Raw genomic sequence first — 15,684 nt, 5'->3', positions numbered from 1 at the left:
ATTTTATATTTTTAACCACTAATGAGCAATCTAGGAATGTCTCCAAAGTCAAAATTTGTCAGGCACATTTCTCATAAGCACTTAATGTAGTGAGGTACAAATGTCCAAAAGTCAAAATGTGTCACCTTGTCAAAGGCACATTTCTCCTAAGCACTTCATGTAGTGAGGTCTAAAGACCTAATTACGCAAAATGCGAAATCCGTTAAGTAAGAATTATTGTTGAAACAATGCAAAATCCTTTTATGCGTTAATTATTGCCTAGAGAGTTTGTTAGTGAGAGCCTTTATATTCAAAGCACATACAACTCCTTTTCCAGCACAGATCAATTTTGCAAGTAAACAAGGTGCCTATTTCTATAACAACTACTACCTATAGCTCTTAGCTAGACTCTACTCTCTCCATTATCTTCCAAGCAATAAGATAGCTTACATGGGTAGGACTCCTTACACAGCAGGCTGAGAGAACCAGATCAAAGAAATAATCGGCACACGAAATGATGCATCACTCAAATACACATGAAATGACAACAAATAGAATACTCGGCAATGACCCTGGTGCTCAGCACCCACAATTGAATTTTTCGATATCAATAGCATGGCATTTGCTAAAGCATGAGTGTTTGGAAGCACAGGATCTGTCCATGTCAGGATGATGGGTTGCTCCAAGCTTTTCAACTACAAAATATTCTCCAAATATCACCTCATAACTTGAGCTTAGAGCGGCTGGATTTGAAAGATGAGGCATGGAGTCCCAAAAAATTATTTGTTTACACTCAATAATAGAGCCATGGACTTGAACATCTCAATGTCCAAAAGTTTGGTCTCTCTTTTGGGAGGAATGGGCAAGCCCAATTGACCACTCCAGCTTCACCTCACAACACTACCTTCAGATTCCCATAGGGTATAACACCAAAAGCCACCTCCTCACCAGGAAGGAATGCTTGTACTTAGCTAGTATTTGATGGGTCCTTTCAAGCTTCCATCTACAAACTGCTTCACGAGAGAACTGAGTCTTAGCCTATCATCACCCCAATACAAAGCTGAAAAATATAGCAAACGCCAGAAGCACAAGAGTTAACAAGACACGAAAGCACACCTGTCTAACAGTAGGATTTGTTGTCGTATCAAACTCGGCCGTTGTACCTTCCCAAAGAATCCTCCCCTCATGAAGAAAAAGAAGCCTTTTGCCAAAAAAAAAGAGAGAAAATTACCAAAAATGACCAAATATAATTACAATTGTATGCACGTGTATCATATACCAAATGTACCTGTCCACAGCTCTTCGGATGGTGCTGTGTTGGTGTGTGACCACTATATATGATGTGATTTTGCCAGGTTTGTCCCTTGCATCCCTACCCTTAATGTGTACCGAACGAATCAGATCCTCCACTACCGTTGATGCAATGGGGTCTAGCCCAGCTGTAGGCTCATCATACATGACAACCTGAAATAACTGACATCCTGTTACTTTCCATGTACAGTTTACAAGCTCCTTATCACCTAAAGAGTAAGCATCCTTGAAATATCTTACCTAGGATATGGATAAATGTAACTGCACCCAATGATCTAATGGATGTAATCGGAAGCCAAAAAACAATTATAGTTCACTTAACAGTTATGATTCAATGGAACAACACAACAAGACAGCTGAAAATAAAACTGTACTCTTGACACAACCACTGGGGCCAGAAAGTCCCTCCCTGCACCCCCCCCCCCCCCCCTCCTCAATACTATGGTATTTCTTGGAGTATTTATAAGTACAAGGTGCATGGGCTTACACCAAGCCATATTTTGCCATAGCAGAATCCATGCAAAATGAAATCACAAACCTAACAAATATTTTTGTCGAGTAGAGAATCCATCAATGAAGAATCCAATCACGAGAAATCTTCACCTTACCTGGGTAGTGCTAGGTGGTCACCTGGTGTTCCGGGACCATGCACAAAGAGGCACTCCTGTACTAACTCTCGCCTACAGCCTTCCCAGTTATAGATATGTTGGTTCTCCCAATCTTTCGCATCCAGGTCTAGTTGTTCTTGTCCAGAACTTGTACTTGCAGACTCTCCTAGGTGCACAAGGGCTGGTCGATTTCTTCTGTAGCACTCAACAGGCTGGTGACCCCCTTCTGTAGCTCCCAAAGCTAGTCGACTTCTTCTGTATGAGCATATGGGCTGGTCCAACTCTTCAAAAACAGCAAGTATGCAGGTCAGCTGTCCCAGAGGGCTCTTTGTAGCAAATCGGCTGTCCCAGATGGAGAAGGCAGCTGGTTGATTGTTCTCCTTTCGCCTTGCATGCGGGGTCACACCGAGAGAAAGAAAACTCCACGATTAATGCCAGAACTCTCCACTTTCTCCCCCACATAAGTTTCTAAATCGATTTGCATGAGATAGAGGTGGTAGGTGGAACAAGCATGGGCACATCCATAATTTGGGCCTTGGTCACTTTAATAAATTGTCCGCTCACTTATTATTATCATATGTGAGCTTGCAAGTCTTATAAATTCAAAGGTAAGAATAAAAACATTGAAATAAATGAATACACCATACTTACCACCTGTTCACATGCAACAAAACATGTCAGAAGACAAGGTAAGCTTCACGGCTCACTGACAGGCGTCCCCGCTCAGTAAGTGGCACGTCATGGTAGGCAAACACACGAAGACAAGTCATATGAAAATAGTTTCAGACAGGCAAAGACGGATGCACGTGCACATGTAATGGATGAAATCTCCCTTTCATGAAACTTGTACAAGACATTCTAGCCGGGCATGAATTTGGCGCGACAGAATGTGAAAACCCTAGCCTTCCTATGGAGTGATAGTCCATTAGGCAAGACGCAATACAAACACGGGTCCTTCCATGGAATGACAGTCCCATGGACAAGATACCATCCTGGCCATACACGGGTGGCATGATACACGCTCCCATCCATGTGACATGATCCTGGTCACACATGGGTGGCACGAGACTGGCTCCCCTCCATGCATAGTTACAAACATTCTCGAATGCAAGGCTTTGCAAACGTTTGCAGTTTGCATCCCTTTGTAAAGCACGGAGCTCTTCAAGCTCCTTAATCAAAGCATCTGTATCTTGCTGATCATCATCCCTGGCGGCTAATCGTGAATTGTTTGTGTTGGGTGTTGGACTCACACACTCACACACACAAACCTGCACATTAGGGTTAGGTGCAGGATAGAGAAGCTCACACACAGAAATGAGAGAGAGAGAGAGAGAGAGAGAGAGAGAGAGAGCCAAAAGTGTGGTATCCACAAAATGCAAGTCAACCCTTGCATGTGTGCCACATCCATATAATATAGAAGTACAAAATATTATATGTTAGAGTGTCCTTTCACACTTGATATCCAAGGGAAAAAACCACATGGGAAAAAGTGCCCTTGGTTAAGCCCTGTTCACACATAGCACTACCATAAGTGAGCATATGCCTACAAATCCTCCCTATAGTGGAAGTGTGAACCTGTACAAGGTAGCAGATCACTCTCTGTATGAGAGTAAGCCCAAAGCTTTGCGGAAAGCTTCAAACTTTTCTCAAGGTAAAGCCTTTGTGAATAGATCTACAACATTATCCTGTGTAGGGCAGTAAGATAAACTGATCTCCCCTACATGTAGCTTCTCTCTGACATAGTGATAATGAATCTCAATGTGCTTGGTACGTGCATGAAATACTGGATTTCGTGCAGCACTCTGGCTATCAGTGAGAATGGTGGTGGGTGTTTGCTGACACTCACGAAGATCAGCCAATAGTCTCCTCAACCATACACAATCTACTGTAGCTGTGAAGACTGCCCTGTACTCAGCCTCACAAGTAGATGTGGCAACAGTGGGTTGCTTTTTACTCAACCAAGATATGCATGAACTGCCAAGAAAAAAACAATTCCCACTGGTGGATTGCCTGGTATCATAATCACCAGTCCAATCTGAATCACTGTATGCATAAAGCTGCAAGCTGCCCCCCCGGGATAGAACAAACCAAGATCCAGGGTATCCTTAAGATAACGAAAAATGCGTTTGACTGCTTGCCAATGCTTTATGCCTCGGCTGTGCATGAATTTGCTTAACAAAGACACCCCAAAAGATATGTCTGGTCTCGTGTTACACAAGTAAATGAGGCATCCCACTGCCTGGCTGTAAATGCCGGCCTCAAAAGGCTCTCCAATATCATGCATAGTAAGCCGTACACCTGGTTCTACCGGAGTAGAAATGGGCTTACATTCATCCATGTGAAACCTTTTTAGCAAACTTTTTATGTACTTAGTTTGCTACATAACAATGCCATCATCTGTATGCATAAACTGTATGCCAAGATAGTGGTGTAAAGGCCCCAAATCTGACATATCAAATTCAGCTTTGAAATCTGAAATTTGTGCTTTGCTAGTACCTGTAATGAGCATGTCATCTACATACAAGATGACTATGAGAATATCGGCATCGGTTTTCTTCACATACAACGTGCTTTCAGCTGGACTATTCACATAACCTTGGCTGGTTAGATGAGCATGTATCTTATCATACCAAGCTCTTGGAGCTTGCTTTAACCCATACAATGCTTTGTGTAACCTGCATACTTTATGTTCCTCACCAGGAACTACAAAACCAATGGGCTGATTTACATATACTTCCTCCTGTAAATCCCCATTTAAGAATGCAGTTTTGATGTCCAATTGATGCACTATCCATCCTTTATGTGCAGCCAATGCAATCACTGATCTTATTGTGGTCATTCTCGAAGTAAGAGCAAAAGTCTCTTCATAATCTATTCCCTTTTTCTCGGAGTAGCCCTCAGCCACAAGTCTTGCTTTGTACCTGTCAATAGTACCATCAGACTTTCTTTTGACTTTATACACCCACTTTGTTCCAATGACATGCTTGCCTTTAGGCAATTCCACAAGATCCCATGTATTGTTCTTCATGATAGATTAAATTTCAGCTTGCATAGCTTGCAATTTGTTCGGAGTTGTTCTGGCACATGTGCATATGCCAAACACCCAAATGTACACATATAGTCCACTGTTGGCTTTCGGCTATACCAAGCCTCAAATGGTGTTATGGTTTTCAAAGCTTTTGTTGGACACCTGTTCAACACATGAGTTGCACACATCATAGCTTCCATCCAAAATTTGTGAGGCAACTTTTGTGCTTTCACCATGCATCTTGCCATCTCCATGAGAGATCTATTTTTCCTTTCAGCTACACCATTCTGCTGCGGTGTATAAGGCACAGTACATTGGTGTTTGATGCCCTTTTGAAGCATATAATCCTTGAATGCATTTGACATGTATTCTCCACCTCTATCTGAGCGGAGTGTTTGGACTTTACATCCACACATATTTTCAGCCATTGCTACGAAGTGTCGAAAGCATGTAAACACATCTGCTTTCGCTTTCAAGGGGTAAGCCCAAGCAAACCTGGAGTAGTCATCAATGAATGTGACGAAGTAAAGATGCCCCCCTATGGATGGTGTCCGCATTGGACCACATACATCACTATGTATGAGCTGTAATTTACTTTCAGCTCTAACAGCTTCATCTTTGGGGAATGGTTTTCGTTGCATCTTTCCCAAAATACACCCCTCACATACATGTCTTGGTGGAGACTCAAGAGGCGGCATATTATCAACCATATGATGCTTCTGCAAAAGCATCAAACTCTGAAAATTTACATGCCCAAAACGAGCATGCCATAGCTCTGCATCATGCATAGCAGGAGTGTGGGCAGCCACTGTATTTGCATCATAAGTACGCTTGTCATAGCTATCCAGCTTATACAAGCCTTTGTATCGTGTTCCAGAAGTGACTATTTCATAACCCTTTGATGGGTCTTTTACCAAACACTTCCCATCTTCAAATTCAACCTTTAAACCTTGGTCGTTTATGGCTGAGACGGAGAGCAGATTTTTCTTTATCCCTGGAACATACAATACATTTTTCATACATATATTGACACCATTGGCTGCAATAAGTATGACATTGCCAATTCCCTTTACTGGATATGTGGTATGATCTGCACATGATACAGTGCGGCCATTTGAAGCATAAACCAAGTGCTGAAATACATCTTTGCATGAAGTGATGTGGCTCAAAGCACCACTATCAAAATACCATGATGCATTCTGTCTATCAGATGCAATGCAAGACATATCAGTGTCTGAAGCACTTGGTGTGCCACTAGTGCATGTGACCAAAAAAGTGTACTCTTCTTGGATTACATTAGCTGATTGTTGTGCTTTGTCATCAGAAGAGTCTGCTACTGCATTGTCTGCTTCTTTCCTTTTCTCTTTTGCAATCCGCTTCCTACATTCACTGATGTAGTGTCCAGGCTTATGGCAGTAGTGACATTTGCCCTTCTTTTTGGGCTTGTTTGCATCCCCTTTGTCAGACTTTTCACCACCAGAAGAGGGTTGTCCATGACCAGCCTTGCTAGACTGCTGTCCCCCCTGCTTGAAAGCTCTTTGCTTTACCCTTATCCTTGGCTGAAAATGCCTTGTCTCCACCACGGTTGCTCGATAAGTTTGCTCTTGTTTGCTCTTCCTGCAAGAGTAAACCCACCAGCTCTTCAAAAATGACGGGATCACCACCTCCTCTCATTGAGAGGTTGAGAGAGGTGTGAAAGCCCAAGTAGAAAGGTGGTAAAGAATGAAGAGTGTTGGTGACCATCTGTCTGTCTGGGATAACCTCATCAATGTTGAGCAATTGTTCCTGCAAATCTTTCACTTTGGTGAGATGATCTGCCATGGAGTCACCCTCATCCATAGAAAGAAGATCCAATTGCCTCTTCAAGTAGGCAACTCTTGCCTCGTTGCGTACCTGATACATTGCTTCCAATGTGTCCCATGCAAGCTTCAATGTCTTGCAAGAACGAATGTGCAGATAATAGTCCTTTTCACTGAAAGGGCTATCAATGACATGGCCTGTGCATCTCTAGAGTCCCATCTATTCTGCTCTTGTGTGGGAGCACGTTCTACATCAGGAGCTCTTTGAGCACCTCCCCTTTGAGGCGTTGCTTGTTGTATGGTAAGTGGGCGTGTGTCATCACCACACACGATGCCCCAAAGCCCTTTGGCTACCAGCAAATTACGGATCATGAAACTCCAGAGGGAGTAGTTAGATCCATCCAACTTGTCCTCCTGGGTGAGCACACCAAATACATCTGTAGCATTCTGTGCCATGCCAACAAAAATATACTTGCAAGCAAACCAAGCACCAATGTGCACTGCCAGGCAACCAAATGTCCTGTGCAAATGTATGCCTGCAAACCAAAGCAAGTGTAAACCTGCACCAAATTGTCCAATTACACACAATGTGTATACATACGCGACAAATCACAGCTGTAATGCCCAATTACATGCTCCAATCTGAAAATCCCCAATTTTTATGCACTCCAATCGCTTCAATGTGCATCTAATTGGCTAATTTTCACAAAAGCCCCAAATTTCTGCAACAGAAAGATGTTCAATTTGCTGATTTTGACCTCAATTTTGAAAACCCCCAAATTGCAAGCAAAGCAACATGCCCAATTTTTTTCAATTTGTCCTGAAATTGAGAAATCCCCCAAATTGCCTGAAACCTTTACCACATGCACTGTAGTGTCTGCAAAATTGTATCTGTCCTGCACTGAAATGGTTGCAGAATTTGTATTTGTGTTTGAATAAAAAAATGCACAGAGAATACCTTCAGGCAAGGGCACAGGCGTGCAGAGGCGCAGGTGTTAGGCGGGGAGTAGACAGGCGCGAATGTTGAGGGGCCTGCAGCCAGGCGTGCAAATGTTGACGGGCCAGCAGGCAGGCGCAGTTGTCGAGGAGGAGGAGACGGAGCTGCACAGTTGACGAGGAGTTTGAGCAGACGGGGCCCACCTAAGCGGCGGCGGCGCATGGAGCAGGCGGAGGCGGCGCGTAGAGTAGGCGGGCCAAGCGGATGTGCGCCGAGGAGCCGGCGGCGGCGGTAGAGACCTGCCCAGATCGCAGCCGGCCGGGCTGGGCGGCGGCGGGTCCCTACGCACTATACGCACCGGCCGGGTGGAGGCGGGTCCCTGCGCAGTAAGCGCGCCGGCTGGGCTGGGCGGCGGCGGTGACCTGGGGACAGGCGAAGGCGGCGGGGCTGAGCGGCGGCGGCGGGAAGGGCGGCGAAAACCAGTGAACGTCCCAGAGGCCAGTTTTCGACAGAATTTCGCCAGGTTTTCTGAAGCTCTTCAAGAGACAGATTCCAGGGCCAGCTCCCTACTCTGATACCAATTGTTGGGTGTTGGACTCACACACTCACACACACAAACCTGCACATTAGGGTTAGGTGCTAGATAGAGAAGCTCACACACAGAAAAGAGAGAGAGAGAGAGAGAGAGAGAGAGAGAGAGAGAGAGAGAGAGAGCCAAAAGTGTGGTATCCACAAAATGCAAGTCAACCCTTGCATGTGTGCCACATCCATATAATATAGAAGTACAAAATATTATATGTTAGAGTGTCCTTTCACACTTGATATCCAAGGGAAAAAACCACATGGGAAAAAGTGCCCTTGGTTAAGCCCTGTTCACACATAGCACTACCATAAGTGAGCATATGCCTACAGTTTGCTGCCAAAGCCCCAACACTCTCTCTATCTCTATCCTCTTCCCACATGCGGTGAACACGAGTGATAGTATCCTCCACAAAATGATCTGATTGGCAAGCCATGATGTATTTACTAGGATTTTCAGATAGAAAAAGAATTTATGTGCCCCGAAATCGCTCCCTACCAGCTTTCCAAAAATGATACTGAATAGACTGCAAGGATGCAATAGTGCCCCTACACAAACAAGAGGGCCACCAAGTCTTTCCACACGCTCACTACCGTTTAAACCAAAGGTAACTACTTTCAGAGTGCGACAGTAAGGCAAGGGCTATCTCAAAACCCCAGCCTTCTTTCACGGATAATAACTCCTTACAGCCATACCCAACATCATGTAAGGCATAAGGGCATAAGCTATGTAGAGAACCGAGCTCTGATACCAATGTATCAGAAGGGCAATTATGACACTAAACCGAAAGGGGTCTGGTGGACTCCAAGATGTCTAAATATTTGGAAAATACAAGCTTTGGGAGTGGGGGATTATCCTAGAATACAAAGGACCACACACCTAAAATTTAGGAGAGTTGCTATTTTTGGCCCAACTCCGATGGAAATTCTATTCGCGTCATTACATCTGGAATTGAGCAGATACCAAGAGTTGGCAAAGTGCCTATGACAGAACGTCTACTAGTTGGGATATTTTTAGAGGTAAAGATTATGGGAGAACCCATCTCTTAAATTGGGACATGTGGCAAGGACATGTAGCAAGAAAGTGGATCAAAGTGAGGCAATGGCCTCACACTTATCAGAAAGTGGATCAAAGTGAGACAAGTGGCCTCACACTTGTCACTCCAGCTATTGTGTGGCTCTCCACTTGTCATCATAGCCTTCTCTTTCCATTTTCACTCATGGGAGTCCCAAATCTATAAATTGGAGCCCTCTCTTCATTAATGGAGGCTCTCTTGCTGCACACTAGCCTCTACCACCGTTACAGGCTGCCCTAATGATGGCTACTCTCTTTCTCTCTCTCTTGAAGGCTGCCCATGAAGAATACCGGGTGTTGGGGACTGTTTTGGAGGCTTCCATCGCGAAGAAATACTGAAGGCAAGGGTATTTAATCATTTTTTATGATTTCTAGCCATTGTACTTGTTGTACCAACCCTTGTACATGCTGTACCAACCATTGTACTGGCTGTACCAGCCCTTGTACTTGTTGTACTTGTTGTACCAACCATTGTACCAACTGTACCAGATTTTGTACTCGCTGTACCAGCCACTATACCTATTGTACCAATCATTGTACTTGCTGTACCAGCATTTCTACTTGTTGTACCTGCTATACCAACCACTGTACCGACTGTACACCACTGTACCTATTGTACCAACCACTATACCGGCTGTACCGGCCATGGTTAGTTAGTACGAAAGATACGGTACGGTACGGTACGATAAAATACGGTACTAATTGGTACCTTAAAATTTTTTGAGGTACGGTACGATATTAGTACGTTTTTTTTTTTAAAATACTTCCTAAACTTAAAAATTGTAGACAAGAAGTTACAAAATAGTAGAACCATGAACATAATGTCATCATGCCATTAGAGTACAAAATTGCTACAAAAGGATAGGCCAAAAACTCATGGCATGGGCGACCGCCAACATGCGTACATACATGATACTACATACTACAATACATCATCGATGGGCTAGAAGGAGATAGATGCCCAATGCCTAGAGAGCTATAACATATCAAAAGTCTACATCATCACCAACATCTGCATGATCATCAACATGATCACTACTAGAGTGTCCATCAAGAGAGTTCTCTGAAGAGGACTCTTCGAAGGTGGACGAGACACTCTGGGGATCATTCTCGCTAAGTAGGTTGCCATCATCATCAAACAAGGGCTCTCTAGGCAGTGGGGTATCATCATGAGGGGGCAATGGAATATCATCATGAAGGCGGGGATTGGAGCTCGAGGATCCCCGCCTCACATATGTGCGAAGGCCACCCTTTGCCGATGCCGAAGGTGGAGGCCTATGAACTCCAACTGCTCGGGCCCCCGTCCATGCTGACTCCTGGTGCTGCGAGTATCTGCTGCCACAAGCTCACTATAGAGCTCCATGAAGATTGCCTCGTCCTCCTCATCAGGCAATATGATCGCTTGCCTAATATGGCAATGGCAAGTGCACACGCTGACAAACAGCTCCCTATAGGCTGCAAATGGCGATGAATGGCTCTCTAGAAGACTGAAATTGCTCCACGCAACAGCAGCAACAACAACAACAACGACGACGACGACCCCAAAAAAAAAATCGTACGGTATCGTACGAATCCGTACGGTACCGTACCGTACAGCAAGTACGTACGATTTCAGTCGTACGACGTACGGAACTAAGCCTGGTACCGGCTGAATAGAGCGTTGTACTTGCTGTACCAGCTCTATTGCATAAAGACCCGTGGTTTTTGGGGAAGAATTAGTACCCACACGAAGGTATATGGATTATATTATTGGCTCGGCATTTCTACAGCCTATGTTCCGGCTTGTTTGCCTCATGTTGGGCTGTGTTATGGCATTTGTATATAGATAATCCGGCATCTCCCGTGGGGAGAGGAAGGTCCTCAAAGCTTGTACATGATATTATTCTCCTTGGGTAATAAAATACTCCAAGGGGAGGGTCGGCCCATTCCGGCCTCTATGTGGTGTCACATGTGCAAGCTCCATTTTCAGCATTTGTGGATGTTCTGTCCATCTTTTATGTTTTATGCAAAGTGATGATGGATATGTGTTAAGGCTGTGGCCATGTTTAAGTGTTTTAATATGCATTGATGGTATCAACAAGTGTGTCAAAGGCCCTAGTCCCCTGGGCGCCGCCGCGAGTTACATTGGTATCAGAGCATAGGTTTCCTTGGAAGCGGAGGCTTCCTTTTATCAATGAGGAAGAGAAAAGATGTCAAGTGGGGACCACACTTATCATCATTGCTATTAAGCATGGCCAGCCACTTCAGAGCCTATGAAGCAAGAGCATGAGCAATAAACAGCTTGGTCTAAGGATTTATGAATTCACAAAATTTATCTTGGAAGTATGGAGTTGGCTTTATGTGCACACGTTTAGCACTCTTTCCATATGGATATTGTGGATTATATTATCAAGCTTACAAGCAAGCTATATGGAGATATATCTCGGGATATCTTAAGGATATGGTGAGGAGATATTTCTTTTGGCTTCATGACCAACCTGGCAAAGAAAAACTAAGTATACTTTGAGTTTGCAAAGTTGGTGCTTTTGCTTTTTACTATGAAGTATTTTTTATGTTCACTAACCCTTGTATAGCCATGCAAGGAGAAAGGTGTTATTGTTTGCCTTGAGATGGTTTCAGGGAAACATTGTTTATGGCTCCCTTTATTGGGATGGATTACATCTATGGAGATTTCTTTCTTGGACGAGATTTATATAGATATTAGGGTTCACAAGCAATTTCTATGGACGAATCTATCCGAGTTTATAGAGAAGAAATCCTTGGATATCTCATGGATATGATGCTTTTATAGATAAAGTCCACCTCTACTCCAAGGTGTGTGGTTAGCACGGAGTATGTGGTACTTCTTTTCTAGGGATTTGGATCTATCCTCAAGTTTATGGATTATTCTTTTTGGATCCCTTTATTTGGGATGCATTGGACTTATGAAACTCATGGTTCACATACCCTATGTAGTGTTCTCTTCTCCTACGTGCTCTCTTGAAGATTGTTTCTACCATGTGTGGGTGGAACAATAGAGAGCAGATGGAAGGGAACATGGACACTTCAAAGGGTAGTGTCGAGCACAACATACCATGTGTAGTGTTCTCTTGTCCTACGTGCTCTCTTGAAGATTGTTTCTACCATATCTAGGTGGAATAATAGAGAGCAGATGGAAGGGAACATAAGCAACTTGAGAGGTTAGTGTGAGTTGGTGGCCAAAATGCCTACAAACTATTGGTGGCCGAAATGCCTATAAACTATGTGTAGCAGAAATGCTTATGGAACACCAGGCTATCTATGCTTGCAAGTGATCGTTTTATCTTGTTCCTTGAGCCCACCTCTCATCCAAGGTGTGTGGTCAGAGTATCAACATGGAGTGCAAGTGGTAAAGTGGACATGACGCCTGTTGGCACGAGACTTACATCTATGCCAAGGGTCATGTGGACCGATGCCTTGTTGGCAGCAAACTTATTTTGTCTCGCCCATTTACTTGGGACATGGATTTTGATATCTGGACTTATGGGACTGATTTGTCTCGCCCATTTACTTGGGACATGATTATGATATCTGGACTTATGGGACTGTTTTGTCTCGTCCATTTATTTGGGACATGAATTTATTTATTTTTTTAAGCCATATTAGAATCGCTATCTCCCCATATAGAGGCCAAGACATTCATTGTTCATCTCACCATGCATATGGATTCATGTTGGGATTGTGAGAGGACAATTCAATGAACACTCCATACACGTGGATTCGTGTTGCGATTGTGGAGTGAGTGTTTCATTGTTTCCACACCATGCTTGTTGATCAGAGTTGGGATTGTATGGAAGAACATGGAAACTGTTGGGATTGGGAGAAAGGATTGCCAGAACTATGGAGAACCAGCTTTTCTGTCACCATGGTTTGTGCTCTTGAGTGGCACCAGTTTGTGTGCATAGCACATGTTTTTGTGCGAGGCACTAGTTTCTTGTGCATGTCACTTATTTAAGTATCTTAGCACCTGGTTGGTGATTTTCATTGACATATGATTATCTCATTGATATTGGTGATTGAGACACAATTGGCTCTTGTGCCTGTGTCTAGTATATCTTCCATGGGATTCTCGCCGATTTATTCTGGGACATGATTTTGATATTGGTATTATGGAGACTTATTTAGTCTCACCCATTTCTTTCGGACATGGATTCTTCAGTTATATTAGATTTTTGAGACTGTCTCACCCACTTGATGGGACATGATTATATCTTGAATATATGGCTTGAAGCTTAAAGTTGCGGACAACTTTTAAAAAGCTGGGGAGGATGTCACAAGCCTGGACATTTCCCAGTATGAAAGCGGTCTGGTGGACTCCAGGATGTCTAAATATTTGGAAAGTACAAGCTTTGGGAATGGGGGATTATCCTAGAATACAAAGGACCACACTCCTAAAATTTAGGAGAGTTGCTATTTTTGGCCCAACTCCAATGGAAATTCTATTCGCGTCATTACATCTCGAATTGAGCAGATACCAAGAGTTGGCAAAGTGCCTATGACAGAATGTCTACTAGTTGGGATATTTTTAGAGGTAAAGATTATGGGAGAACCCATCTCTTAAATTGGGACATGTGGTAAGAAAGTGGATCAAAGTGAGGCAAGTGGCCTCACACTTGTTAGAAAGTGGATCAAAGTGAAACAAGTGGCCTCACACTTGTCACTCTGGCTATTGTGTGGCTCTCCACTTGTCATCATAGCCTTCTCTTTCCATTTTCACTCATGGGAGCCCTCTCTCTTCATTAATGGAGGCTCTCTTGCTGCACACTAGCCTCTACCACCGTTACAGGCTGCCCTAATGATGGCTACTCTCTTTCTCTCTCTCTTGAAGGCTGCCCATGAAGAATACCAGCTATTGGGGACTGTTTTGGAGGCTTCCATCATGAAGAAATACTGAAGGCAAGGGTATTTAATCATTTTTTATGATTTCTAGCCATTGTACTTGTTGTACCAGCCCTTGTACCTGCTATACCAACCATTGTACTGGCTGTACCAGTCCTTGTACTTGTTGCACCTGATGTATCAGCCATTGTACCGATTGTACCAACTTTTGTACTTGTTGTACATGCTGTACCAGTCATTGTACCGGTTGTACCAACATTTGTACTTGTACCTGTTGTACCAACTACTGTACCTATTGTACCAGCCACTGTACCTATTGTACCGACTGAATGGAGCGTTGTACTTGCTGTACCAGCTCTATTGCATGAAGACCCGTGGTTTTTGGGGAAGAATCAATACCCACACGGAGGTATATGGATTATATTATTGGCTCGACATTTCTACAGCCTATGTTCCGGCTTGGTTGCCTCGTGTTGGGTTGTGTTATGGCATTTGTATATAGATAATCCAGCATCTCCCATGGGGACAGTAAGGTCCTCAAAGCTTGTACATGATATTATTCTCCTTGGGTAATAAAATACTCCAAGGGGGGGGGGGGGGGGGGGGGGGGGGTCGGCCCATTCCGGCCTCTATGTGGTGTCACATGTGCAAGCTCCATTTTCAGCATTTGTGGATGTTTTGTCCATCTTTTATGTTTTATGCAAAGTGATGATGGATATGTGTTAAGGCTGTGGCCATGTTTAAGTGTTTTAATATGCATTGATGGTATCAACAAGTGTGTCAAAGGCCCTAGTCCCCCGTGCGCCACCGCGAGTTACAGCAGAAGGAAGAAGTCAACCAACTCAAAAGGGGCTATACCAGCAGCCAACCAGCCCTCAGATGGCCAGCAGATTTGAGTGTTTGGAGAAGTCGGCCAGCAAATTTGAGTGTTTGAAGAAGTTGGCCAGCAGATATGCATGCATGGGAGAAGTTGGCCAGCCGGTAGGATGCTTCAGAACAGATTGACCAGCAAATCTCGGGATTCAGAACAGGTCGACGACCCCCCCCCCCCCCCCCCCTTCAATGTACCTGGAAAGCATTCATACCCAAACACTTCTTCTCCCCGCTCGTAATAGAGCTCTCCACCAAAAATAGCAACTCATGTGCTTTTCTGGTCCAAAAGAAAGCACCTATAAGCAGAAGATCCATATGAATGTCCTATGCCCGATACTTTGGCCGCAATGTGTATTAAAATAGTCCTGCCCAGTGTGTATAGCTTATAACTTGTCCGGTCACTTATAAGTGAGTGTGGCCCTACAAAAATAATTATTAGCATGTGAAAACATAAAGCTGTAAATTGAGTTTCAAGAGCACTTACCACCTGTAAAACACATGTAGACCACCTATCAGACCAAAACAAGTGTGCACACACATGTCCACAGGGTGCCTAGACGTCCCCGGCCCCATGGGCAACACAGGCAGTAATCTCAAGCATTGTCTAGGCAAACAAAACAAGTCATCCAAAAATAAAA

General features: G+C 43.9%; 1 protein-coding gene across 1 annotated transcript in view; it reads right to left on the bottom strand.

Moving 5' to 3' along the window:
- Window positions 1-559: 559 nt before the first annotated feature.
- The window catches only part of ABCI13 (non-intrinsic ABC protein 11), a 58,211-nt gene continuing 43,086 nt past the window's right edge, over window positions 560-15,684 (bottom strand). The window contains exons 8-10 of the mRNA XM_086784700.1: window positions 1,268-1,443; window positions 1,096-1,180; window positions 560-989 (exon numbers count right to left, since the gene is read on the bottom strand). Of these exons, the coding sequence (XP_086640826.1) occupies window positions 951-989; window positions 1,096-1,180; window positions 1,268-1,443 (300 nt within the window). The 3' untranslated portion in view covers window positions 560-950. The remainder of the gene's footprint in view (window positions 990-1,095; window positions 1,181-1,267; window positions 1,444-15,684) is intronic.

The sequence above is a fragment of the Cibotium barometz genome, chromosome 47 (assembly GCF_041138505.1).
Source record: "Cibotium barometz isolate CiBa-2024 chromosome 47, ASM4113850v1, whole genome shotgun sequence".
Classification (NCBI taxonomy): Eukaryota; Viridiplantae; Streptophyta; class Polypodiopsida; order Cyatheales; family Cibotiaceae; genus Cibotium; species Cibotium barometz.
This window is presented reverse-complemented; position numbering and strand designations above follow the sequence as displayed.